Raw genomic sequence first — 27718 nt, 5'->3', positions numbered from 1 at the left:
TCCCAGCTATCTGTCAAGGTTACAAGGTCTGTATTTTTCCCCATGGACTGTTTGGTGTTTCTCTGCTTCTTCATAGACTAATGGTCAGCTTGGAAACTTGGCTTGGTATAGTAGGGGAGAAAGACAGCTGAACCCAGTAAGCTATAAGATACTATTAATATAGTTTTCCTCCTCATGCTTCTTTCTGAGAGGAAATAATACTGACTGTACTCCTTGGAATCCAGCACACAAAAATAATTGTCTGGCCTTTCATCTTGGTTGTTTTTTTCTTTAGCCTTTTTGCCACTGCAAGACAGATCCATGACTGCCTTTCCTTGTCATGCTAGGCATTTCAGAAGCTCTTTTAATTCTGAAACACTAAACCAGGAATTTCCTAAGGTTCATCAAAACTGCTCTTTGACATAATGAAGTTTCAGCTGGGCCAATGTATTGATAGATGTCAGTCACTTCTGATGGAGAGTCCACAGAAGGCAGATGGCTTTGCGTGGCAAGAATCTCCAAATCTGCTACTACTCTTCGTAGCAGGAGATAGGTTTTTTTTTTTCTGCCTGTGTTACAACAGTGTTCTGCAGATGTGGCTCATGACAGCGAAATCTGTGGGAGGCTTTCATTTCCTGAAAATTGGGTGAAATGATTGTGCCCTGAGATGGTGTTTTACAGGGGTTATGCTTAAATAGCTGCAGTAGTGTTGATTCATAATGAGACTTGTGGATTGTTTTATTGCTCTTTCAAGGGGAGCCATGTTTCTCTTGGTTTTGCATGGATCACAGCAAATTTCTTCAACTGGATCAGTTATGGACTGTAGAAAGCTTGGAAGTGTAAATTGTGGATGTGTTAAGTGAAATCTCTGCATTCTCATTGAATTTACTCATTCCTATACTGTGGGTTTGCCCCAAATTTTTTCAAAGATACCAGAAACTCAACTAGAGAAGAAATGAATAGTGTCATGCTCCTTCTTCAGTTCAGCAGTGCTAAAGGAGGTGAGGCTGAAAATAATTGCTGCCAGAAGTTAATACAAAGAGGAAATCACATACTTCTAATTATTTTTCTGGAGTTACTGGTATCAAGAATATCCAGACTTAGTCTAATTAAAGAAGGTAAGGTTCCTGCTTCATAGTTCAGCTACTCTCTGCTTATTAGAAATAATCTATTCTCACAAATAAGTATCTCTTATTAATTTTACATATGCTAGTTAGAACATTTTTCTCCTTAGTCTTGGAGGCTGGTTTTCATCCTGTTAATGTCCAGCCATTTGACTGACATATTTGTTCATGGAAATGAGTTCTCTGGGTTTGTTAATGTATTTTTTTTATGCTTTATTTGGTTGCTTGTTTGTTTTGGTGGGGGTTGTGTTTGCCCTTTTTTTTTTTTTTTTTTTTTTAAGTACCAGTGACTGGTTCCACAATTCCTCTGTTCACATGTTCTGGTGACTTTGATGTTGCTGTTGGAGAATATCTTAATTCCTTCCTGTCTGAGAGACTCTATTTCCTGGTAAAATGGGATTTTTTGAATTTTTTGTAGCCCCCAAGGGTGTGGTCACAGGCTTCCATTCTCACCTCTTTGTTCAGGCACCTTGAAGTACTGCCTGAAGTTGAAGTATGAGGATTTATCAGAAACATCTTTCTGGTCAAAATAAAGTAAGCAAAGGTTCAATTCTTGAACGTATTTGAGTGTGTTTTTATTGTTCTCACTGGCTGTGCTTTTCTAATGAGATGAAAGTTCCTGTATTTCAGCCAGAGAGGGAGATTGCCTTTGAGACTGGTAATTTGACTGCCCTAACAAATGAAGCAATATGGCCAGGTAGAAATTTTAATTGGTCCTAGTTGGAATCTTGAGTACAGTAGTCACAATAGACAAAAAAAAAAAATCAGCTTGTAGTATTAGTCTTATTTTATTTAGTGTCATTCAGAAATGTAACAATGAAAGGCTCTTAACGCTGTATTTCTGAACCTTAAAATCCACTTCTTCAGCTTTTTCACTGTAGCATCAAGGAACCATGCAGCAAGGCCACAGCTTTGAAAGTATTGCTTTCTTAATGAGGAATGCACCCAAAAAGGGTTCCTTGTCCCTTCTCAATGAAAGCTTGTCAGAGCAGAAGTCAAGCTGCCTATTAATCAGGGAGGGAAGTTCCCTTAATACTTGCACAGCAGCCACCTGGAGAGCTGTTTATTACTCTGCTAAATGTTATAGATGATGCTATAATAAAGTTTCCATCAGTTTGGGAAAACAGTGTAATTTAAAAAAAAAAAGTCTGTCTTCTAATTCTAGTTTATCAGTTCTACATGCTAGTGCTGATCATTAGAGCTGCTTGTTCAAAGAAAAAGATCTTTTTCTTCCCTCTATAAAATGTGTTGTTTAAAAAGTACCTCAAGTATGCAGGTACTTGCACTATTATTCTGATTACTCTGTATGTCTAATAAAAATATGCATATTAGTGACTTTTTTAGAAATTCCGTTTTTAACCTGATGTTAAATATCTGTTTTGGGGGCATAGTTGTGGAAAGAAATGAGATTTTTTCATCAAATCCTAGTTACCACTTTTTGCTCCTGGCTTCTGAAAAGGAATATATTCTTCATAGTACCTGGAGGGTTTTTTAACTAGTGTTCACACATGGTTTTTGTGCTAGTTTTGGTTTTGGACTGCAAGCTCCCCAGGGAATGAAGTGTAAAGATGTGAATAGCTGTGACTGTTGATAATTTTTTAAGAAATATAGATGTGGACAAGTCTTGGGCTTGCAGCCAGTTTATCTTTCCCAGTTGTCTCCTTTTCTATTAGTCTGTTTTGTGCCAGCTCTAAGAACTGAGTTTTTGCCTTGCTGTAAACCCTGTTTTCCTATGCAGCATTTTGGGGGTGCCAGCTGACCTAGCAGACCTTTGAGGGAGTGTTTTCTCTCTGTCTGGTTGGAGTGACCTGTGTGTGAAGATGGTTGTAGTGGGCTTCACAGTGTGCTGAGGAGGAGAAAAGATCAGATTCTTAGGTTCTCATGGAAATTAACTTTTATCTAAGAATAACACTAAGAAATAATCTCAGCTGTAAGAAACTCTCTATGTAGCTGGAAGTAGTTACTTTTCTTCTTGTAGAGAATACTTCTAAATATGTTGTAAAATTAACATGAGCTCCTGGATAAGTACAGATTGAGTTTGAGCATCTGATCTATTCTTACTCTTTTTAGGCCATGGTGACTGCATGACCTATTTCCAGAGAGAGTAGTAAGATGTCTTATTTGGGTACTGATGTTTAAAAGCTTAAAATGTAAATAGAAAAAGGGTGCTGTTTGATTCTTGAGGTGGAAGGTGATGTGGCATGTGTGTGTTTCTTAAATTTTGCTCTATATAGGTACTGTGACTTATAGCTTAAGCATAATTTTTTCCTCTCTTTCAAGTTAAGAAATAACTTTCATACAGGAAAGTTTCAAGGTATTCCACACAATTTTTGTTTATCAAAGAAACTTTTGCAAGCTACAGTGTGCTTGCATATTGTTATATATCTTTGCTTTATTGTCAGTAAGAAATTGTATGTATATTTTAAATATTCTAGTAGTCAGTAATGGCTATTGTGTCTGATTGTTGCTTCCCAGAAGGCAGAATCTTTATTCCATATAGTGTTCAGGAAGTCTGATCTTTCTGTAGTCTTTAAGAAAGCATACATTTTTAATGTTAGGTCTGTCCACTTTTCTGACTGAGAGCCTGCTACTCTGAGTAGCAGTTCTGACTCAGAATCTTTTTCTTGCAGGGTCTTTTCCAGTTCCAAACAGCTTTGTCTCCACTCAGAGGTTAATCCTTCTCGTTGACCAGTGCTATCAGAACCTTACAAAAATACTACCTTTTAGATTTTATCTTTCTGTGAGCTGAGCTGCTCTGGATAATGCTTGAAAAATACTGCAGAGTTTCTTTCCATAATAATTAAAATATATCACAGTATTTATTCAAGTCTTTTATGTTAGTAGCAGAAGAGTTTGCAGCTACTTCTTATTTTAATACCATGTTTTTAACATTAAACATAAAATGGAGTGGCTATATACATGCCTCCTGTTTCTTATGGACTGTTTTGGTTTTTTTTTTCCAAGTCCACTGTAGTGAAGTGGAATATGACTGTAAAGGACCACCACAATGCTCCTGCCTTTAGGACATACTGGATCTGAGCTCAGTGAACTTTGCTAGTCATGTTTTTCAGTTCTGTAGGGGTTTTGTTTGCTTTGGGGGGGGAGAGGAGGAGGGGGTGGTTCTGGGGGTGCACTTGAGTTTTTCGTAGTGGTGATATTCCTAGCTAGTGTTTTTTTCTCTTCAGAGAGGTCCTCAGCTCTCAAAAGAAAATGGTCTCCATTTCAAAAGCAACCTTAAGCCATCCATAATTTAAATTAACCCTTAAATGCTGCCTGGAATCAATGGGAAAGCCTGTACTGGTGTGAGAAACCTTTGCTCTGAGATGCAGAGTAGAATGTGCAATTTCTATATTCAGTATCTTTCATGTTTTGGTACTGTATCTGCTTTCAAGTGTCAGCCACTTGTTAGGAATGTTTTCAAGGACACAGGATGAGTGTCAGTCACACCACTGATACATGCATTTATTTAACAGCTTGCTCCCAGAGACTTGCTTCTTAAAGGAAAATGGTGGGTGGGTGTGTTCTGCTTGTTTTTTGGGTCGGCAGTTTGTTGCAGAGATGTTGCTGTAAGTGCAAATACAGAACTGCCTTGTATTTCTGCTCTGTAAGTTATTTGCCTTCATTGTTAGCTGTGTTGGGGGCACCTTCCTCTCTACTCCCTTAAACTTTTGTCATCCTCTCTTCTCTGTTGGAATGGTGAGCTAATCCAGAAGTGGATCCAACCAAGTCGCTGGGGCTGTTGTCTCACAGGCTTGCAGGATGCTTTATGGGGTTTTGCCAGATTTATGGCAAGATGTGCTCAATCCAGAGCAATTGAGCTGTATCAGTTAACATTTTAGTTGCTTAACTCATGTTTTCTTCTAGTTATGAAGATGGACAGTGTTGGAATTTTTTTGTTTTACTAGATTATTATTTCATTCTGAAGTTTTACTGGTTCCAACTCAAAACACTGTGTAATGAGCTCTTCCTATTAAAATTTGTTTGATAGACAAGATGAATCATGGCTTAAATAGGTTCAGTATGGATTAACTTTATTTTTCAGAGCTGCTCTTCTAGGACCTACTCCCAATTTGATATGGATTCTTCTGTCTTAAAACTAGTTGGTTACACTTCTCATCACTTTCTTCCCTCAGCCTGCAGGAGCAGTTTCAATGCTATGTCTCTTTGGAAATATCTGCCACCCCCAGCACTCTGCTTCTCTTTACTAAAAATCTTTTTGTTTTGTTTTGCTCCTCCTGCCCCATTTGGGGAAGGTAGAGAAAAATAGCACAAAAATGTGATGTTGCAGAGTAAAAACTTAAGTGATCAACCTCTACAGATTAGTGTATGAACTGCCTCCCTTGGGACCCTCTCCCTACTTTTTACTTTTTATGATGAGTCCCTTGGGGCAATTAAAAGCTTTTTTCTTTTTATTTTAAATAATTTGTCAACCTTACCGTTGTCATTTTTATTTAAGATGCTTTTTGGAAATATTATCTGAACACATATAAGGTAGAAATGAAACGACATGCACATCTTTTGGGAAAGATGTTGTGGACATGATAAATTTTCTCTAGACGTGACCTAGGTGTGTATATTTTTTAATAAATAGCTCTTGACAGTGCTTTGTCACTTCTCTTTAACTTAAGTCTTTATGAAACAAAAGAAGTCAGTTGTGTAATTTTATTTTTTCTTTGTTTTAATGTACTCACTTCCACAGCATCTGTGGAAATACAAAGCAGTCATGACAGCAGTTGCCAGAACAGCAGATTTATTTTCTTCTTCTTCTTTTCCTCTTGGAAGTATTTGTGCTTATTGGTCTTTTGTGGGTCTTAAAGCTTATAGTGTTACAGTTCAGGTTCATGAGTCATTTCGAACTATCAGGTGAGATAATTCTTAATTTAAATTTAGGTTTTGACATGTCAGCATCATGAAGTTCAGTAAACATGATTTTATTTGAAATTATTTTATCTTACTATACAGTATAATTGGTGTAAAATATTCAGGTAAATATTTTTGAGAGCAGACTCAGCTTAATTTAATCTCTTAAAAATTGCAAACATATTGACTTGGTTAAAACTGTGACAGCATCTGGCAGTCATTTCAGCAGGTGTTTGTATGATGATATTAATATTACACACACTCTTCTAAATTTGTTTATTGACTTTTATGCTTCTATCATCAACAAATGTGATTATAATGCTCTTTATGACTGTTACTGCCTTATACTGTTACACTTTAAAATACGTTTTTTCAAAATATTTTGGAGGCACTGAGCTTCTGTATTTTAAAATAGATATTTCTGCTCTAAAGCAGGTATATGTTTTAAGTGTTTTTTAGGGAAGGATTTTCAAAATAGAGCTCTTGGAGTCTGTTTTAAGACTTTTCTTGCTCAGGGAAGGGCAATGTGCAGTGTTGAAGAAGCATTACTTTGTGAGCAGCATCTCTCTGAAGGCTCCCGGTGTAGCTCCTTTAGTCTGTTCAGGGCTTACAGGGAGCATCTGGAAGGCTAAAAGCAAGCATCAAGGCTACTGCTGTAAGAGATCACTCAAGACCTTCAGGTTTCCTGGTACTGTTACTTGGCAGTAACTACACAGGCTGCATCTGGAAAAATAGGATCAGTTGTTATTCCTGAAGTGCCAGAAATCTGTGCAGAAGCCCCTCAGAAGTGTGGCAAAAACTGCTGGTGAGAGAAACTGTGGTACCCTTCCCTCATCTTCCTTGCTGTTTAGATGGAAAAAGGAAGATTTTAATTCTTCTGATACCTGCTGTGAATGTGTGCATACCCCTTAATGTCATCTGTGCTAGCAAAGTGATCTTTGAGTGGGACTCCTGCCATTTTCCTAAGCACACTGCAAGAAAATGAATATATTTCTCTTCTGCTTAGCCAGTCCTTCAGCGTTTCAGCCAAACTGACCTTTACTTCCATTTTACCCCTCAGGCTTCTGCCTTCTCTTTTCAGCAGTAATATATTTTGTCCTTTGTGGCCTCCATGGGTGTTCTTCTGAAGACCTGATTGGAGTTTATCCGTCCCCTTTTCATCGCCTACTGAGAGATCAAAATTTTTTGCTTTGCTTTTTTTTTTTCTGTTATCTTTGCTTATTATGCTTCTGCTATGTTTCATGTGAATTTCAAACTGTTGTACTGACTGTCCAGAACAGGGGGAAAAACCCAGCTGTTCTGACACTCATCTTGTGTCTTCAATGCAAAATAGGGGAGCAGTGTGGGCTTGAGACACCATGCTTAAGGTCCCCAGGTAGCTTCTGGGGTATATTAGCAACAGTAATCATAGTCACTGTATCAAATCTAAAATAGAAACAAGGGCTGCAAAATCGAACCGTGCTGCAGCGTCTGAGTACATTTGGGTGTTTTGCCGTGGGGAGCCTTGGGGCTGGTGGTGGTGCCTGAGTTCTTCCTGCCAGGGCCTGCTTCACACCCACGGTCCTTTTCTGTTCTGGTGTGCCAGGGAAGGCTGGGAACTCTCCTGTAGCAGCTTCTGTCTCCTGCCTACCTTGTTAAATTGAGAGGGTGTTTTCGATCAGAGATGCAAAGAAACTGGTAAATCCAAGTGACTGAACCATGAGTGTGCACTGAGTCTGCTCTGAGGTCACTGACCTCCCACAGGCAGTGATGCCCACGCTGGGCCAGACAAACCTTCACAGGAAGATTCACTACAGTTCATCTATCAGTGTCCTTTAGGCTTTTTGCATACTTCATAAATACTTAACCTTCCTAGGAAGTGAAGTGGTCACATGCAAGGTGTGCCTGGTTAGCAGTAGACAGGAGTGTGAGCCAGCTTCTAGCTGAAGTTTCAGAGGTCGCTGTCTTTTAAAAAGTGGTGGGTCTTGATAGAAGTTTCACAGTTCACTTCTGTCCTTAAAAATCTGTGCTGTTGCTGCAAAAGCATTGGAGGTTCTCCCCAGTCATGGGATCTTGTGGCTGTGCTGAGCTGCACCAGCTGCTGGGCTGGCTGAAGGCTGATCATGGAGGTACTTGCAGGTTAATTTTTAGGTGGATTAATGAGCTGATGAAGCTCTCCTCTACTGCTCTGAGGAGCCTGTGTGAACTTCACGCCAGGTTCTGTCCTCTATTTGGATGTTGTGGCAGTGTTGTGATCTCTAATGGTACATGGCAAGGTTGCAGTTTATAAATACCTGATAAAAAAGGGGAAAAATAGTCCGGGGTTTTGGTTTTTTTCTCACTGATGCAGCAGCTCAGGCTGCATGGTATGTATAATCCAATATAAGCCCAATGTTTTGCAATTTATGTCAAAAAACCCCAAACCAGAAACCCTTAGGAAAATAATGAGATTAGGGTTTTGAAATGTGAGTGAATCACTTCAGAATTGCATTGCTTTGTTTTAAACAGACTACTGTAGTATTAGAAGAGTAGGGGAGTTTTATGGTGGGATATTGGGTTCTTTTTTGTGGATTTTTTTTTTTTTTATTGGTCTCTTCAACGTAATATATTCAGGAAAACTGCTGGCTCTATGGCATTGCTATTATGGCTATTACTTTCACATCACATTTTGCCTAGTTTAAGAAGAAAAAAGCAATTAAAATGAAAAGGAAATACAGGAAATATAGGAATACAGGAAATAAAGGAAAAACAAAAAAATTGTTTCCTCACAGCTAAGTATCTGCAGGAAGTATACCTTTTACTTAAGTGGAGTTTGCTTTAATTTATTTTCTAGATGCTTTTTGTTCTGGCCTTTTAAAAATTCTTGAAGCTTTATAATGTAATGTTAGTTATAGGGCATGAGCAGTGAGTAATTATTTCTTGCTTGTTTCAAGTATGTTCCATAAATATATGAACAGGGAAAATTGAAACTGATGAATCAAAACCTTTAAAATTATACTCATGACACTTTCTGCACTTCTTTTTTAAAGGGCAGGGAGAAAATATGCTCTTACTTTTTCAAGTATAATTTAGGTAAAGAGAATGTACGTATTTAAAGCCACCTCCATTTTACAGAAGGTTTTGTGTGCTGGCTTGAGCTATTCCCAGAATGTTTGAGGAAAACTCAGTCTTGAGTTTTGTACTAAGTGCTATGTTTACTAAAGGATTTCTTTATAACATCTACTTAATAATTGACACTTCAGTGTTCCTCATTCTGCTGATAGTGTTAGGTGAAAAATTTGAAGTAATGAGGTGATTGAATTAGCATAGTGAATTAAATGCTTGCATAAAACCAAAAACCTAGGTTTTTGGTTGTTTGGTTTTTCTTAAGCAGCTTTTGGTGTAGCTGCTGTGTATGTATGAAGAAAGTACACATGAAGAAACTTAGATTCTCGTGGGTTTTTGTATGCTGTGCATATTCTGACCTTTTTTTTAGTAGAAGTTTTCTGTTCTTCAGCACTTCCTCCCCACCCTTCTGACTATGTACTTACCTGAAAATTTCTGTAGCATTTTCCTGGTATAAAGCAGAACTACAATTCCAATTATCCAATTAATTTTTTTGTTTGCAGATGATGATGTACCTGCAGATATGGTTGCAGAAGAATCAGGTCCTGGTGCACAAAACAGTCCATACCAACTTCGCAGAAAAACTCTTCTACCTAAAAGAACAGCTTGTCCTACAAAGAACAGTATGGAGGTAACTTCTTTGGCTTCAATTGTAAAGGAAATTTTACTGTTTCAGGAATATGAAACTAGTTAGTATTTTTCTTAAGTCTAATGACTGAACTAATTCTTATTTATTTCATTAAAGGGTGCCTCTACTTCAGCTACTGAAAACTTTGGTCACCGAGCAAAACGTGCTAGAGTATCCGGGAAATCCCAGGATTTATCAGGTAATAACTTTAGTACAAAAAAGGGGGCAAGGGAGAAGGAGTGGGGACATTTTAACATCACACATTCTCCCTCACACATTGTCCCCAAACTGTTTTCCTGTGTGTCCTCCAACTAAGAAACACTAGTGGGGAAAACAAAAAAAAGCAAAAACAACAAGCTTGTTCTGAACTTCGGATTCAGTAGCTTGATTTTAATCAGAATTTTTAGAATGTGATTCTTTGTTCTGGCTGCTTCACTGCAGGCATATTTTCGTTGTTTTTTATTCTCACAGTGCTGTGTAGTTGCATCTAAGCTGCTGTTAGAAGCAATAATACTGCAATGGTGCCTTATTGACTATTTCTCATATTGATGGCATTGTTTCATTGCATTTTTAGGGGTAGTTTGGGTATGTCATTATAGCACTTCCTTGTGGAGAGAGGGAAGAGACTGTGTGTTTGTAAATAAAAATACACATATAAGCTACATACATAATGTACATAGATTTTTGCACACATTTACAGTATATGTACATTGTATAGTAAACAGACATCCAATACACGTGTATATAACTATATTGTGTGTGTATTTTATTTGTGTGCACACACTTTGTGGATATATACAGCCTGCTTTTTCTGTTTTCTGTGTCATTTTTCGATCTCTCTGCTTCTGTTCTTTTTTGTCTCCTGACACATTCTTTAGTTTCAGGGGATCTGCTGTCACTTTTCCTGGAAAATCAACACCAGTGCTTACCAACTCCCCTTGATGGGGTTTCTCCTGCTTTTCTTGAGTTTGGTTTTTTTAGTCCACATCTTTCTTAATACTGTGAATTAAAACTGAGCAGCTGGCACAAGGCTTTGGGTCTGTTTTCATTGCTTCTGTTGAGATCTGCTCTTTCTGGTTTCCTATCTTCTCCATAGTGTAGTTTTTGTCTTTTGAGCTCTCTTTTTCCCCCCCTTTGTTTTATGCTCCCCCTCTTTGAGCAACTCTTAATTTCAGCAGCTGTTTAAGAACCGTTTAACTTCATATTTATATTCTTGAGATAGCCAGAACCAGTTGGACATCAACCTATGTCATTTTGCATTGATTCCTTTCCTGATTTGTTCTCTGGAGCCTTGTGCAGAGTTGTCTTGTCACACTCTGTTTCTCTTGACAGTTATTAGTTTTTCTTCCATTTAATTCACTTTTTTGCTGTCTTCTTCATTGTTCTTTTACTCTCTTCCTTGCTTTAGTGAAAGTCTGTAACTTTACAACAGGAATGACACTGATTTCCAGAGGAATTCTCCACACTTTCACTGCACATTCCATTTGCTAGATTCTTGAGCTCATGTGGGGAAAGTACAGGGATTGTGGAGGCTTCTCCAGCATGGAATTAATGGAGGAGCTGTTACCAGTGATTTTACAGTTTTACTTCTAAGACTATGTTCAAACCAGATGCAGTGTAAGAAGGGCGTGTCGTCCTCAAACCATTTTTTATTAATCTCTTTCCTAGTACAAGTGACAGTAATTTTTTATTCTTCCTGTTGAGTTTCTGAGAGATTCCTGTAGATTTGTACAAGTATTGATTGTGCTGAGATTTATTTTAGCCTGCAGCCCCCTCACGTTTTTTGTTGGCATAGGTAATGAATGATAGCTGTTGTAACTGAGTTGTGAGCATGAGGCTTTCTGGATTGTCATGAGTGGTGACTGTGTATTGTCATTTGGGCTGTACAGTTGTTTATTTTAGAACTGTAGATGAAATGAAGGCATAGGACTAGAAATACAGGAAAATTTCTTGGTGGAAAACCATTCCTTGTTGTACGCACTCTGAGTCGAGGAAAATTCAGCGAAGTTGAAAGGAGAAAGGCCAGTCAACTAGAGTTTCCAACTGGAGTGGAGCCAGGAGTTGGAAAAACATGTGTTTTAATACAGATTTCAGAGTTAGTTCTGCTGGGAGCGTTGCTATTTTAAATTTCTCTTTTCACTGAACTATGCAGTTGCTGTACATACTGAGACTGGAGGTTACTGGATCACTCAGTGATTGTTCTGTACACTAGGAACAGGCATAGCTCATAGTTTACAGAACTTACTGACTTTTTAAATGGATCTTTTTCTTTTCCTATTGATTTCCTAAGATGCTTTCCCAAGAACAATGCATGCTATGTTTCTGACGTATTTCTGCTTCTTACCAAGAAAAGATTTTTACTAAATACCTCCTTAAGGAGCACAAGCTATTTGTCTCCATGTCCTTCACTAAAATGGACAAAAAAGGCAACCATATAAGACATAATTTACAATTCTGGATTCTTGGGATGGCATTCTTGGTCTTCGTACAAAGAAGGGAATTCACTTTCAGGCAGCTTTCCCTGCTCTTTGTCTTGGTATTACTTTGCTAGTCCCTATCAGCTAAATGATCACAACTGAAACTGAATTAGCTTCATGCATATCCTGTGGAAACTGAGTGACATAACTAGCTGTGCTTCTGACTTTCAGATGTGCAGTATATTAACATTTACTAAATCTTAAATAGTTCAACTGTCAGCTTACGTGAGGGCAAAGATAAAGATCGGTGATGACCTCTTGCCCTTTGTTTTTATTCTTGTCTGGTTTTGATGCTTATTTGGAAAACTGGTTGGGTTTCTTTTAATATGAGTATGTATTTTGTACGTTACCTTCACTTCATCAATAGGCATGAAACTGTCAGGAGTAGGAGCGTGCAGATGCTTCTGATTTGGTGGCCAGACAAGCCTTTAAAACTGTTTTGGCTCATTTTTGTAAACTGAGAGAAAGAACACATTGATTGCATCCTTGCTTTGACACATTATCAAAAGATATCCAAGATGTGAAATGTGGATTTATAGAACAAAAGCATGTAGGTCTCTCTTGGATACAGAGAAGAGTCTTCACATTAAGAATTGAATTAGCTTTTTCAAATTATACTGGAGAACTTCACCTGGTAGTCGCTGTATCAGTGATTTGAGTGGAGAAATCTTAAATCAACCCCTGCTTAAATTGAGCAGAAGGGCAATTTAAATTAAACTGCTCACTTCTACAGGATTTTAGATAAAACTGAGTGAGCATAAGAAACACCTGTAAGATCATCATCTTCATTTTGAGAGCGGTGCCTGAGTTTCCAAGTAAATGCAACTTGAAAAATTGCAGGGGTGAGGGTGTTTATTGAGACTTTTAATGATTTTTTTTTTTAAATTTTATTTTCAAGTGTTTTGACACGTTTTCAAAGTCGGTCCTTGTCCCCTGCAGTAAGGAAACACATCTGGATTTCAATTTTAGTTTTGAAGTAGAGCCTAGGGAGGAAAACAGGAGTATGAACTTTGGAGCAATGGGAAGGCATTATATTAGTGAGCTTCCCCCTTCAATAAAAAATTATTCAAGGTCCTAACATAAGTAAAGGAAGAAAAAAACTTGCAGGTTATTTATGGAAGTAACTGCTTCAGTTGTATGCCTCAGGGATTTGTGTGTTAAAAGGAGAAGACAGGTCATGGAAAACTTGGGAGGATTTACTGTTTTGCATCTGCAGTATAACATTTCAGCTTTCAGTAAGACAGTAGAAGCCTACATCTAACTGGAAAGCTACCAGAAAAAGATTAATTCAGAAGCAATGTCCAATTATCCTGTGATGCATTTCAGGAGTAATTAGGACTGTAGAATGAACTCTTCCTGCCTGTTTGACACAGGGAAGACCCTTTATATCTCCATTGGAAAAGGATATTTTTAAAAGCCAGCATTGATAGTGCATGTAACATTTTTTGATGATGCCCAGCCATGCTCCCCTTACAGGCTGCTGTTATGCTCTTCAGACTTCAGGCTCCCCAAGTGTCTTGAGCAGAAGGCCTTTCCAGACTACTTGCATTTCATAAGTTTTACCAACTTACTGGCTTCAGTCTGGCTCATAAACCTTTGTTTTGTTTTTTCTTGAATAAAAATAATTTTGTAATCTGCCATTAATGCTGTTGCAGAGGAGAAGTGTCTTAGCCAGCTTCTGGGCATTCATTCCTTCCTCCTTCCTTGTGATCCAAGCTAGCAATTCTGTAGCTTGCAATGAACTACAGCAAGGAGCTGATAATAAAAAAATTCGGGGAGAGGATGGGATACTGTGGGAACAAATATCTGTGGGCATGTGGAATGATGGCACTTGGGCCTTTGGCACAGCATAGATTTTTTTTTGGCTTGAAGTGGCATGTACCTATAGTTTATGGCTCTAATCTGTGAGCGGCTGTCAGCTGTGTAAATGCCCCTCTGGCATCCTAGAAGAAATTGGTATTCAAGAATCAGTAAGAAGACATTCATACAAGGGCACAACAAGGAACGTGTTCAGGGAAAGGTGCTGCAAACTCAGGAATATTTCAGAACTTCTGCTACCTGGTCTGATCAGAGATGTAAGCATGACCCTGGAAAAACAGCTCTAATCACTTCTGTCATAGTACACAGGTTCTGGTGATGTGGTCTGCAGACTCCAGTTTAGTGTCTTTGTAAAGCCACAGTTCTGGTCCCTGCAGTTCCTGTCTTCTCCCTCTTACAGCTGGAAATAGCACATTGCTTTGTGCTGCCTTGCCCAGGGAAATCCTGGGGCAGTTTGTTAGTTTGTTGATATGTGAAGTCTCACACGGATATATTCTTCAGAATGTTATTCCTTCACATTTAGTAGGTCATCTTTCTTAAGGTCACTTCAGTAGGCTTCTTGTAGTGGCCAAAATGGCAATCCTATTGCTCCTTAGGCTCATCTATTCTAAGAAAAAATAATGTGAGGGGCATTACATGGATGTAATTGTGCTGTGAATTTAGCAGGCAGGAACTTTGAATGCCTTATATACAAATCCTCTAAACTTTGGAGGCTGCTTTGTGTGGTTGTGTCTTTAGAATCATAGGATCCTGAAGGCATTAACCAAGCAAGTGACCTTTGCAAGGAGAACTCGCCTGCTTTGAGGATTCATGCCCCAGGAGGGTCTGGTGAGAACACAAACCGCAGGCAGGGCTTTCCCAAAGGAGCTGTTGTTTGTGGAGTGTCCAAGTGCCCAAGAGCAGGGGGTTTAACAAAGTGCACTCCTGTCTTCACACAATGACATGGGAATACAACTTTCTCCAGCCTCTCTGAAGAAATACATCTGGCAAAACTAACACTTCTTTTGGTTTAGATTTTTCATTTTAAAAGGAAGAACATAAATGGGAGTAAGTGGAAGGAGGAGACTTTGGAATGATTGCTGGCTATTGGTTTCCTACATCCCAGATGTCCTCTTTCCCTAATGTGTTCATTGTGGGAGAACAAGGAAGCCTTCCTAGTAGTAGTTTTTCCAGACAGTGACTATTTCTGATTAAATTCTTTTGTGTTTGAAAACATTTGCAGAGATTTTGGCATTGGGACTGCATTATTATTATTGTATGGTTAATGTGGGTTAATTGAACCACAATTAAGCTAATAGCAGTGAGAAGCCAGCATATCTGGAACATGCACTGTAGCCTGCTTAACATCTGCACTTGTTTGCAGAATGATTAATCCCATGGAAAAGGTGAACTAGGAAGTTTGGAAAGAGGACTTGAAGTTTGTAACTTTTATTTTTGCCTTTGGTTTTAGAAGAAACATGCTTTAAAAAAAGGCTGCCTTGAGATAATTGGCATTTTAAATGGGAGTCTTTCAAGTGACAAGTTGGTAATCTTTTTCAGTCAGAATCTGAGCTTGCTAAATATGTCAATAACCTTGTATTGATTACCATTTAATAGCAGCACCTGCAGAACAATATCTTCAGGAGAAGTTACCAGATGAAGTGGTTCTAAAGATCTTTTCCTACCTGCTGGAGCAGGATCTCTGTAGAGCAGCTTGTGTGTGTAAACGCTTCAGTGAGCTGGCTAATGATCCAATTTTGTGGTAAGTGAAAAGCTATTCCTCATTATCTTGAGAAATACTAGATGTGCTGCTCAAGATGCCAGTACAATAGAAAAATTGAAATGTTGGTTACAATTAGTTGAAGTAAAACTAGTTGTGTTTTATTATGTCTGTTTTAGTTAAGCCTTATTTGTTACTTGTGAATATCTATGTATTAAGGAGTAAAACTTGATTCTCTAGTAGTGTAGATAGCTAGTTAAACAATGCCTGTTTTAAATAAATCAGTTCCTTCGGTTGCCATTCCTTCTTCCCCCTTTAACCTTTTTTAGGCTACTATGGGGATTGTGTTACTTCACACAGAAAGAACAAAACATTTCTTCACGTTAGATGCAAGCTTTGTCTAGTGTTACTTAAATGGGGTTTTTTGTTTGATTTGGGTTTTTTGTTTTGTTGAATGGTTGGATACTTGGGCTGTTTTCCCCCATGTGAATCTGCTCTACCCCAGGTTATTGAGAGTTTGGATAAATGGGATCTAAATTGGTAATTTTTTTTTAAGGGGGAAAAAAAAAAACCCAGCATGTTTCTTAAGCTGCTTTGTTTTAAAAGTAAAAATTTAGACCAAAAGAAAAATAATAAAATAACATCACAGAACTACCCCTTTTTTCCTGTCCTAAAGACAGCTTTGTGGATACCTTGTCAGATGAACCACAACCTCTGTGATTCAGTGGCGTCCTGTAAGTCTGGGCTTAATATCAGCAGGCTCGGACACTGCAATTATTTGCATTCTGGCACTAATGAAAAGAATCCAACTGCTGTGTGCCATTTTCTTCTTTTTAAACCACTGTAGTTTGTTCACTGATGAACTCTTTTTGGAATACAGTGCATCACTTGTTCTCAGTGAATGCATTTTTCAGTCTTTTTTTGGCAAGGTGAGGAAGAGGTGGTGGCACACTTGGTCTTAAGTTTTGTTATACTTGTGCTACTAGCTTTTGTAAGTGTTAAAGCAACGCTGTAGTTAATGCACAGTTTGATTCACAAATAGTGTAACTTAAGTTTCTTCATAAAAATTGCATGTTGAGAACCTTTTCTCTTGGATTGTAAAACATAAAAATTTTTGTCAGAAAACCACAAAAGTCAGTACAACATAAAAATTGGTTTTAAGTGGTAGGTACTGATTTTGGTCGTATTTGCTGTCACTGACTGGCAAATTCTGTTAGGAAAAACCCCAAGTTTTAGCCTTTGGTTTTATATTAAAATGGAAGCGTAATCAGACACGCTTTAATTTTGTCTTCTCCTCAGGAAAAGATTGTATATGGAAGTATTTGAGTACACTCGTCCAATGATGCATCCTGAACCTGGTAAATTTTATCAGATTAATCCAGAAGAATACGAGCATCCAAATCCCTGGAAAGAAAGCTTCCAGCAGCTGGTAACAGTTATATTCATTTATATTCAAATTTATAGGTATTTATAAAAGTAAAAACACCAACTTCTGAAATGTGGATGACAATAGTAATTATCTTGGGTTTAGACTTTAAGATCCTTGTGGTTGTTATGCAGTAGGGAGAATTCAGAAGTTATTTCCCATTTTAAGGCACACTTTAGAGAGATACCACATGGTACAGTGGAGTCCTTGAGTATCCAGCTCTTCTATGTTGGGTTTTGCATCACAGAAATTTTGTGTAAGAGACTGTCATGGTCTGACACTCACAACTTGAAAGATGTTGTTGTCATATCTTACTAAACCAGTGTGTGTGCTGGGTATCAGATTTGTGTGCATCTTCCTCTGGTGAACCAAACATATATTGATAATATCCCTTGGCCTAATAGTGATTTACAGCTGGCCTGACTGGAGGTAAACAAGTCTTCTTTAAGGAATGTGATTGCACCTCTAATCCAGAATTTCAAAGGTATTGAAGGAACGGCCAGGCATGATATTAGGAAAACATAAGTAAGAGAAATAAACATTGAGGTGAGTGTATCACACAATGCCATGTGTTGGTGGTTAATGAATTTCTGAAGTGCATTGAGGACAAATGCTTGACTTGGCTTCTTTGTTTAGTATTCAATCATAAGTGAAGGTGTGGAATTCTCTTTTACTCACCATATAAACACAGTTTTTGTGGCAAGCTGCTAGAAAACCAAGAGATGGAAGTAAGGACGGGTATACAAAGCTTTTCAGTCAGTTTCGAGGCTTCTGCCTGTGTAAGTAGTTGGTCTCTCGGCTTAGTTGATCACTCCCTTAGGCTCAGACATTTTTTGGTGGTGTCATTTCAAATTGTGTGCCTACAGTGGGAGGTCAGTATATGATCCTTACTTCTGGGACAAACTGATATCAGCAAGTGGCTTGTTAATTAGGGAATTAGTAGATCTCCTGTCAGTGCATTCCACCTGTCTGCAAGCTTATCACAAACTCTTTTCCTTGTTTCAGTACAAAGGAGCACATGTAAAGCCAGGCTTTGCCGAACACTTCTACAGTAATCCTACAAGATACAAAGGAAGAGAAAATATGTTGGTATGTTTCTAAAGCAGTTCTTTAAAATGTTTATGTATCTATATAAATGGAAATGGACATTACTCTAAATTTGTCCCTTTTCTTCTAGTATTATGATACCATTGAGGATGCTCTTGGTGGAGTTCAAGAAGCTCATTTTGACGGACTTATCTTTGTTCACTCTGGCATATATACTGATGAATGGATATATATAGAATCTCCAATCACCATGATTGGTGCAGGTATGTAAACTGGGAGCATCACTGTCTCAAGCTTGTGTTAATTACCACCTTAATTACCATGATACTCTGGTGTGTTAAATATCCAGTATAAATGCCCATCTTTCTTCATCTGCCTAGCAATTAAGTGTTTCTTGTACAAGTGTCACTAACTCAAAAGTAGCTCATGCTTCAGAGTTAAGTACTGTTGTCTGCTTCTAGTTCTCAGAATAACTTAATTTATCTTTTTATTTCATGAGGAGAAAAAAAAATGGAATTTGTTAGAAAGCTTGCTCAGTTACAGGACTGCAGCTGAAGTTTTTACATTTATATATATATATATATATATATAAAAAACCCATCTCCAGAGAAGAAACCAGCAGTGGGAACAAGCCCAAATTAGTATCTGTCCCATTTTCTTCAGCATCATAATTCCATCTTGAGGAAGGAAATGAGAGCATCCAGCAGAAAGATTCTGAGACTGGAGCTTCTTTCTCTATTCTCTGCCAACTGTTCCTATGAACAGGAACCTTTATGGAGAAGGAAATAAGACTTAGAGAATAGGAAGGGTTTAGGAAGTTAATATAATATACCAGGCTACAAACAGTGGTACTTGTGAAGCTCCTTGCTTTTCCTGTCATTAGTTAGGAGCATGCTAATTCCCAGTAGCATGATAACTGGTGGGAATTCAGGCTGCATTACTGTCTGGTAGAGATTTTGGTTAAGGGATCTCAGACCTCTTGCTCCTGTGGTGACCAAGAACTGAATTACCTGCTGTTTGTGTTTTCTGAGAAGCTGTCTCTCTGGGTTGGATGGGTTTACTGGGTTGTAGGTTTTATTGAGAGTGTTGGGTTTGGGGTTTTTTGTTTGTTTTGGTGGGTGTGTTTTGTATGTGTATTTTCTTTGTTTTGCAGAGTCCCTCTTTTTGGGTATTTATCTGTTCTCCATACCAACTGTTTTGTTCTTGAGTGAGGCTGTTCTGGCACTTCTTGCCTGGGTTTTGCAGCCTTGGCAGGGAGAATGGTTTTGAGCAATGCAGTCAGATTGTTCCAGTGTTACTCTCAAAACTTGTCCCCACAGATCTGCAAGATGTGGCTGTGTTAGTATGTGAGTTTGTCAGTTTGTGACTACGTTTCTGGAGCTAACATTCTGAACGTGCCCACTTACAGTGCTTTGGTTTGTGTTGTGGAGAGCTTTTGGAGCACAAACTGGATTCCTTTTGGATGAGACTAATTTAAGAGACATATTCCTGGAATACTCTTACTGCCCTTCAGTAGCCAGTGTGTGTTCAGTCAGAGGGACCTGCTGAGGACTACTCCTAAGTCAGTCTCTTCTCCCCTTGCTGTCCTGCAGTGTGTGCTGGGAATGGCTCATCCTCAGCACTGTTTCCCTCTGTGGTACCACTCCTGTGTTAGGCTGCAGTGCTTGCTAATGGAGATGTGGCCATAGACAAATAACCCCTGGCTTCTGTTTCACAGAGAGGATGAAGAGTCATATTCATGAAGTGCTTAAAATACAGAGAAACTGTATTTTACTGTTTATTTTACAGTGCATTGTATTAACTGCACTGTCCTAAGATATAAAATTTCTCAATCGCTTCATGACACTTGAAATGATATCTTTGATATCTGGGTAAACTTCTGCATGTTCTCTGTCTCCTTTTAAGTTTTGAAAAGCCATCTGCTTTCCCTTCCTCTGGAATTAACCTAAGTTATTCAGAAAAACAGTAATCTTAAGTACAGTCCTTTAAAAGCCAGGGATCTTCATTGTGTATTTTTGTAACTGAATAGCTGTCTTGGGGAACAAAACCTCCAAGAGGAATCCAGAAATGCTAGACGTATTTATATTTCAGTTTTTGGCACTGCTGATTTCACTTCCTCAGACTTTCTCCACTGAATGGTGAGTGACATTGTAGAGAGAGTCAATTTTCATTTGACTGGAAAAGAAAACAAATTAAAGTGAACTGCTAAGCCTTGGAGAACTACCTCTTCTCTGCTCAGTCTGGCATGCTTTTCAGAATGGTAGGATTAAGGCAGCACCAAATCTCTCTGCATTTCTACTCAAATTGCTTTAATAGTTTCTTCTTCTGGCTTTAGAAGAAGCACAACGTTGTTAGAAAGGCAGCTTAACATACCTTGAGCTTTGCAAGAAGCTTCTGCTTTCACGTAAGCAAAATGTGCTTACAGAATAATGCCTGGTATTCTGAGTTTGTTGTTCTGTTTAATTTTGGGGTTATTTCTTCCCTTAAATATGTGTGAAGGTTCAGTTGGTTCAGAAGGAAGGCTTTGGAAGTATTACTAGTATTGTGGCATATCTGAATTGCCAAGAAAGAAGCAAGAGGAGAGGTTCTGTAAGGAAATGGTTGTATCTGGTTCAGCAGACAGAAATACCTTTGAATTTCTTAAAAGAATTATGTTTTCCAGGGTTGGAAAGGGGGGGTGTGTTTGCTGCAGGAATAGGAGCCTTCCATGGAGTGCTCATCTCACTCAAGACACAAAATCTCCCAACTGGCTGAGTTTCAGCAGTTGTACAGACGTGTCCTGATCTGAGAATCTTCACTGAATGTGTATTTTCAGAGCTACAGCTTTCATCTTTTCCCTTTATTTTCCACTTGACTTAAATAATGTGCAAGTAAGTGAAAAGGGATTATCAACAGATTCTTCAGTCAAGGGAAAAAAAAATTAGTAAAACCAGTAAAAATTTTTGTTGCAATTGTAAGGGTGGAAGAATCTGAAATGGTAAGGAAACTATCATAATTGGATTATTTTTTTACTTTAGAGTGCAAGAGTACTGCCACATGCCTGAGCTCTTCTTCAAATACCCATTCTGCATCTTTGAAATGAAAGCTTTATTTTGGAATGGTTTAGACGTTTGTGGTGTAGGTCTTTTGTAGACTGTAAGATCTAAAAGAGTATATGTTTTTTGCTTGGTACAATTGGACAGAGTCACAGCTCCTGTAGAATGTATAGTGATTTTTTTGTCTTCTAATGCAGTGAAAAGTGAAATTGTTTTATTCCTTTTGAGGAATTAAATAATTCTGAGGCAACATCCAGTTAATTTATATTTCTTTAGGCAGTCCCTTACTGTAGGCTTTCTGTTCCATTATTTCTAAACAGTCTATACATGGTCCTTAAGCTGAGCATGAATTCTGATCCTGGGGAACATGACTCCCTTAGGTTTCAGCAAATTGAGTTCTTGGGAGCTGTGTTTTGCTTGATTACAAGATTAGTGGCCCTTTTCTTCCGTTTCCGATTCTTATACTGGTTTCTTTTTTCTAAAGTGGCCTGAGCCAAAACCTGAAATAGAGATACTTCTCTGAAGGATGTTTTTGCAAAGATTAAGTAGAACATTGCAGAGAATTTCCTTGGTGCATTTAGAATGAAACTAATGTTTAAGGAAGTCTTCCATATTTTCCTGGGGAGATCTAAGTGCAGTGATCTTACTGACTGGCATGTTCCATGATGGGCATTCTGGGACCTTGCCAACTCGGAAGTTACTGCTTGTTTAGGAACCTGTGGGCTGAGAGGAAGGTGTCTGTAGAGAACATGATCCAAGTGCTTTGCAAACAATTCCACAAATGTCTGTTTAACAGTGTTTCAGAGCATCCAGTGTGAAGTGCAATTTTTCTGTGGCACCCTGAGAGGGAACACAATTCTGATACTGATTTATGGCTCTTGTATCCTCCTAGGAGCTCTGTTTATTTCCTGGGTTTGGTTCACCTGCAGTACTGTGGTGCTGTTCCTTTTCATGTGCTGAAATACATGGATTTGTTTATGCCGCTGCATTTGCACCATGGTGAATATATAGAAATGTTACCAAACCACAGAAATATGTTTTGCATGGTGACACAACTCCTCATCAAAGCCTCTTCAAGTTGTTATCTAGTATTAAGTGAATAGTGGTGTAGAGGAGAGCCAGACTACCTTAAAATATTTGCAGTTTTGCAGTAATGAAAGCGGAGACTGGGCTTTTAGATAGTGAGAACAAGCTGGATAATACTGTAAATGTTGCTTCATTCTGACTGACATCTTTCTGCCAGAGTGACAAAGAACAGGACATACCACTTTTCTGTACTAATGTCAACAGACAACAGAAAAGGATCTGCTCATGAGGAATCCTGTGTGTAGGCTTTTCAATTAAAATACAGAATTTAGGGCAAATGCCTGCTCATGTTTGTGTTGAGTTGGAAACAGTTTAAAATGCTATCTGATAAGTTACCTGCTATAGTACATGGAACTTCCACCTTTGCATTTGGTGTATTGAGGGAAGGCTGCTTCTGGCTTGCATGTTTAATGTGCAGGTTTGAATCAGACAAACAATCCTGCTTGTGAATGAGCGTCATTGAATTTATTCCAGGGGGTGGCTGTTGTTAACTCGTGCTCCCTCTGCTGGCTCATGCCATCCCGACGTAAACGTCGCCTGCCTTTGGATTAAGGGTAAAGAATTGACCAGAGCCTCGCTGATAGCACAGGAAATCAAATGGCACATTATGGCATTTTGCAAGTGAACCACTTTACAATCTTCTGTACATACAGCCAGTGGTATAGTTCAATCTAATTCCTTTTTTTCCTAACGAATAATTAGGATATCAGTTCAAAACTCTGAATCCTACATTTGAAAAGTGTGGGGAGGTCACTTGTAGGTCATGGGCAGATTAGCAAATAGTGGTTCATCTCAGTGATGAAATGTATGTTTTTAGCATTAATAGAAGGGTTTAGAATACCAAAAGAAATTGTGCTTGGAACAGAGTTAAACTGCCTCTAGCCTAGTATCCATGTTTAAGCTGTTCATTGTAAGTAGTAGTCCAAACCAGCTCTGCAAAAGAGAAGGCTTTTCACATGGTACTAGATATTACTAAATTGGTGCTAGATTGTCTTAGTTAAAGACTAGTTTCTTTGTTGTCTTCGAAACTTCCTTTTTTAAGATTCTTTTGACAGGAAGACTATGTGCCAACAATAGTGTTAATTTTCCTTTGTTGCTTTGAACAGAATTCTGTAAGTATTTTGAGGATTTTTTTTTTTTTTCAGCAGCATAAACTAAGACTTACTAATTGTTCCCTTTGCAGCACCTGGAAAAGTAGCAGATAAAGTTATAATAGAAAACACTAGAGATTCCACCTTCGTTTTTATGGAGGGTTCTGAAGATGCCTATGTTGGATATATGACAATCAGGGTAAGAATCTCAACCTTAAGCACATCTTTTAAAAAGTTTATTTTAATGCCTGAGCAGTTAAATACAACACTTTTGTTTTCTTCATTTTTCAGTTCAACCCTGATGACAAATCTGCTCAGCACCACAATGCACACCACTGCTTAGAGATTACCGTGAACTGCAGTCCAATTATAGATCACTGTATTATTCGAAGTACTTGTACAGGTTAGTGGGCTTTTTATTGTTTGAAGAAACACAACAAATTGAGTATGATTACTATTGGCATATTTTTATTTTTTGATGCAGGTATTCAATACAGGTCTGCAAGCCTTAATTGCCTTGGAGCATCACTATTAGAGTGACTTCTTTGTGTCCAAAACCTCTGTGATAATGTGTAGTTGGTCTTCTGTTAGAATCTGTTTGGACTCTTCGGCCAGTTGGTTTGAAACTGAGAAGTGACAGTTCAATAAACATACCTGGGTTTGGTGTGTAGTTGTAGCTGGCAGGATGGGGCATTTGAAAAGGTTACACATGGGACTTGTTCATTAGGTTTGTTGTGATAATTCAGTATTGGGATCGATGTCATTAAACAGTCACGAGATGGAAGTGAGCTGAGCTTAGCAGTTACAAGTGGAATGATTTGACATACTCAGAGGATGAGTAGTAGCTCTACAGGCAGAAGTGTTGAAAGACTCATTTCATCATCAGCAACAATGAGGAATTGATATTGCCTGATTTGGGAAAGATCAGTAATGTAGACTCAGGAAAGAATGGGTCAGAGTCTGGAAATGAGGAGCTGGATTGCAGTTAAAGTCACTGGCAGGAAGACATGACAGTTTGCAATCACTAGACACAAGCCATGGCAAGTTTAACATCTTCAAACACAGCCAGATGGAGTGGAGTTGGAGTGTCAGAAAGAAGAGGTTCAGGAGAATTAAGATAGTGAGTCTTCACATGGAAATGGCCATATGAACTTCCCATTGCCCAGGTCAGCTAGGGAGAGGGAATGGATCTGTGCAGCAGACTGTGCATGGAGATTACTCAGCTCAACATAGAGGCAAGGAAAAAAGAAAAGAGTTCTTCCAACTAGATATAAAAACTACACTTTCCTGGTACTGCCTGTGAAGAATACTGCAGGGAACCATGATGAGCATGGCAGATGGATTCCTGGTCTGTGCCTTCTAGAGGGAAGATGTGCTTTCTTGGAGGTTTTGGGTGATAAAGCACTGCACTTGGTCAAGGCAGTTCTATGCTTTGCAGCTCTGTTTTGCATCACCATCTCTTTTATTGGAGACACATCAGCAAATACTTGGAAGTGTTAAAATGAGAAAAGAGGAGCAAAGGACAGCGAGCTGCTCCCAGTGTCCCAGTATCCCAGTGTTAATGCTAATACTGGGAAATTGGAGTATACGAAGAAAAGGTGTTCTGGAACTTATCATAAAGCAATTGGGGACCCTGGAAACCAGTGAGAGGAATTAGACAAGACCACATTCAGCTTGATTATTAAAGTAGTTTGAAGAGCTGCATGACTTCATATTCAAACATGCTTATAGATAAGCTACCTTCTGTGAAAGTTGTTTATTAAAATTAAGTTTTGAGTAATTTTTTTCATGATCACTTCCCATTTCTGAGAATTTTGAAGTTTTGCTCCCTCCAAGACTCTGGATTTCTGAATGTTTACTGTATTGAGTTGTTGATTCTCTTCTCCAAAATTAAAATTTCTAGTCAATTTTGGAGGCTGTGTGTAGGCTACACTATCATCACTTACTGATTATTAAGTTTTATTGGCTTTTTAATCCTACCAAGCCATACTATAGCCTACTCAGGAAGTACTAAGTTTGTGTAAAAAGGGAGGAGGAATGGCAGTCTGCCAGAAAAGGCATTTACTGTTTCCAGATAATTGATGTCTCTGAAATATTGATCCATAGGTATTCAAAACCTCTTTCCTAGCACATGCTTGATACCCTTTCTGTAGATCTCCTAATTGCATTAAAGCATATTTCTGCATTATGTCATGTGTAAAGTTTTTAATGTATGTCATATGTAAAGATGGGAGCTATGTAAGTGCAAGTGAATTAAGTTGGAGGTTCCTTCTGCCAGTCCAAAGCATCTTTAGAAATATTTTCAAATAAAGTTTAAATGGCAAGATCCTGAGTCTAGAGGTTCTGTTGCATCCATTGTGGAAGAAATCTGTGTTGGTCCTCACCTTGATGGATAAAAGTAGTAGTGGATGGCAATGTTCCTTTTTTTAAAAATTTTAATATTTGTTAAAGTGTGTGCAGTCATTATATTTTGAGTAAACCAAGCAAAGCTTAAACCAATACTACGTGTGGTTTGTACTCCAAAAGGACCAATTTCACACAATCAATACTCAAGTCCAGTGAAGTGAGTCATAATAAAGATTGCTATCATTTAAATTAGCAAAATGTGATAGAGGTATGCTTTTAGAACATCACACTGGGTTCCAAAAATCCATAGCTCCTCAGTCTCACAAAAAGAGACAGAAGGAGAGGAGTGAAAGCAGTTATAAAATACAAGAAACAAGGCATTGTTAACAGTTAATATAAATAGGAAATTAGGAATTGAAGGAAACTGGGGATCTCCCTCCAAAATAAAAACACACCATCAAAATACCACTTTACTGCCACAAAGAAGTTGATAAACAAGACAAGATGCAACATCTGTCTAGAAGAGACAGTGCTTGTGTCTTAATTTGGGGAACAAAGGGAGTTTTAGCAGTGATGCTGATCCATCATAGAATGGAAAAATTTGAATGGCAAAGTGTTGTGTAATTTTTGTTCCATATTTAATGAGAATAGGCAGGAATGATAAATGCCCTCATCCCCTAGAGGGGTAATAAAACACGTTCCACTCTTGACAGTAACTCTGGATGAGGTTAAACAGCTGTAAAAATAGACATTCTAAAATCATGCAGGAGTTTAAAAAGAACTGGCCAAAAAATTCTCTGGCTTCCCATTGTGTATCAGTGGTAACTTGAAACCTCGATGAGATGGTCTTTGTCCCTGGGGGAGGTGGCAGGGAGGAGACTACACAGGATGAAAGTATGGCAGGAGTACTGCCTATTGATCCTGGGTAGAATGATAAGGTATAAATGCAGGGGTTTGGTCCATCAAGAATTTAAAATGTATGATGAATGGAATTAGTGTGTATTTACAGAGAGTTACAATGGTTGCATTACACTGTTGGCATTTTTGATTACTTTCTTTGATCAAAAGAAGGCAGCAGTCCCAGTATAATTACACAGATCCTTGAAAAATGGTTGACTTCAACACATAGTGCCTTAAAATATTAAAGTTCTACAGAATGACCAGAGCACACACCATATAGATGAAAAAAAACTTTCAGGGTAACTAATGGATTTTTTTTTTTTATTGTGGCTGTTTCAAAGATGACTTCTTGACTTGCAGAAAGGAAAAAAGATCCATATTGATGAGTCCTGTAGACAATGAGGACTTTATTATAGAGTATTTTAGGTACAATATGAATGTAATATAACTACAGTTGTATAAATAAGCAGGAGGATGGGTTGCTGTGACCTTCCTGATAGGTGGACTGTCAAGCACCACTCACATTAGTCCGACCAAGTGCAGAGTTATACACACAACTTGCTTTTGTTCCCATTTCTGAGTGATAAACCTCTCTCCTGGAAAGCTGGGGAAAGCTTTAAGGGCTGCTGTGGATAAACTGCTAAATATTAGCCCTCATGTAGTCGAGTGGCCAAAAGAACTGCTGTGATCCTTAGTTACACCTGTGGGAATACTGAGTAGAAGTAGAGAGACTGTGCTAACGCCTCTGCTTAGTCCTGCTTCAGAATGAAGTGCTCCTTTCTGGTGACCATAGCAACATGCTGGAAAATTTAGAAACTGTTCAATGGAAAGTCATATAAGGTAAAGCAGAAAAATTCAGTTGTAGTGAAAACCACAGTGCCTGCAATTTGTTACTTTATCAGGGAGAAAGCTGAAGGAGCAAATTGCTTGCACTGAACACATGCGTGCGTTGGGTATGGCATACACCAGTGTAAAGAGAACTGGTAACTGGGTGCCAAAGCTGGAGAAATTCAGATGAGCAATTAAAGTGTAAATTAAAAGGGCAGCAGCTCTCTAGCCAGCTAACAAGCTTTATACTGGTTTCTCAGTTGCTGGAAATCATCAAGTTATCAAAATTA

At 38.4% G+C, this 27718-nt stretch overlaps 1 protein-coding gene across 6 annotated transcripts in view; it reads left to right on the top strand.

The window, feature by feature from the left end:
• Window positions 1-27718, top strand: part of FBXO11 (F-box protein 11) — a 69026-nt gene that overhangs the window by 25405 nt on the left and 15903 nt on the right. For 5 of the 6 annotated variants that reach the window (XM_069009347.1, XM_069009352.1, XM_069009349.1 and 2 more), the window contains exons 2-9: window positions 9551-9678; window positions 9793-9874; window positions 15567-15711; window positions 16969-17098; window positions 18101-18184; window positions 18273-18405; window positions 23447-23553; window positions 23646-23757. In XM_069009347.1, coding sequence (XP_068865448.1) covers window positions 9551-9678; window positions 9793-9874; window positions 15567-15711; window positions 16969-17098; window positions 18101-18184; window positions 18273-18405; window positions 23447-23553; window positions 23646-23757 — 921 coding nt within the window. The remainder of the gene's footprint in view (window positions 1-9550; window positions 9679-9792; window positions 9875-15566; window positions 15712-16968; window positions 17099-18100; window positions 18185-18272; window positions 18406-23446; window positions 23554-23645; window positions 23758-27718) is intronic. The other variant, XM_069009348.1, reaches the window with a different exon arrangement.

This window comes from Aphelocoma coerulescens, chromosome 3, assembly GCF_041296385.1.
Source record: "Aphelocoma coerulescens isolate FSJ_1873_10779 chromosome 3, UR_Acoe_1.0, whole genome shotgun sequence".
NCBI classification, from domain to species: domain Eukaryota; kingdom Metazoa; phylum Chordata; class Aves; order Passeriformes; family Corvidae; genus Aphelocoma; species Aphelocoma coerulescens.
Note: the sequence above shows the minus strand (reverse complement) of the source record. Positions and strands in the feature narration are given on the sequence as shown.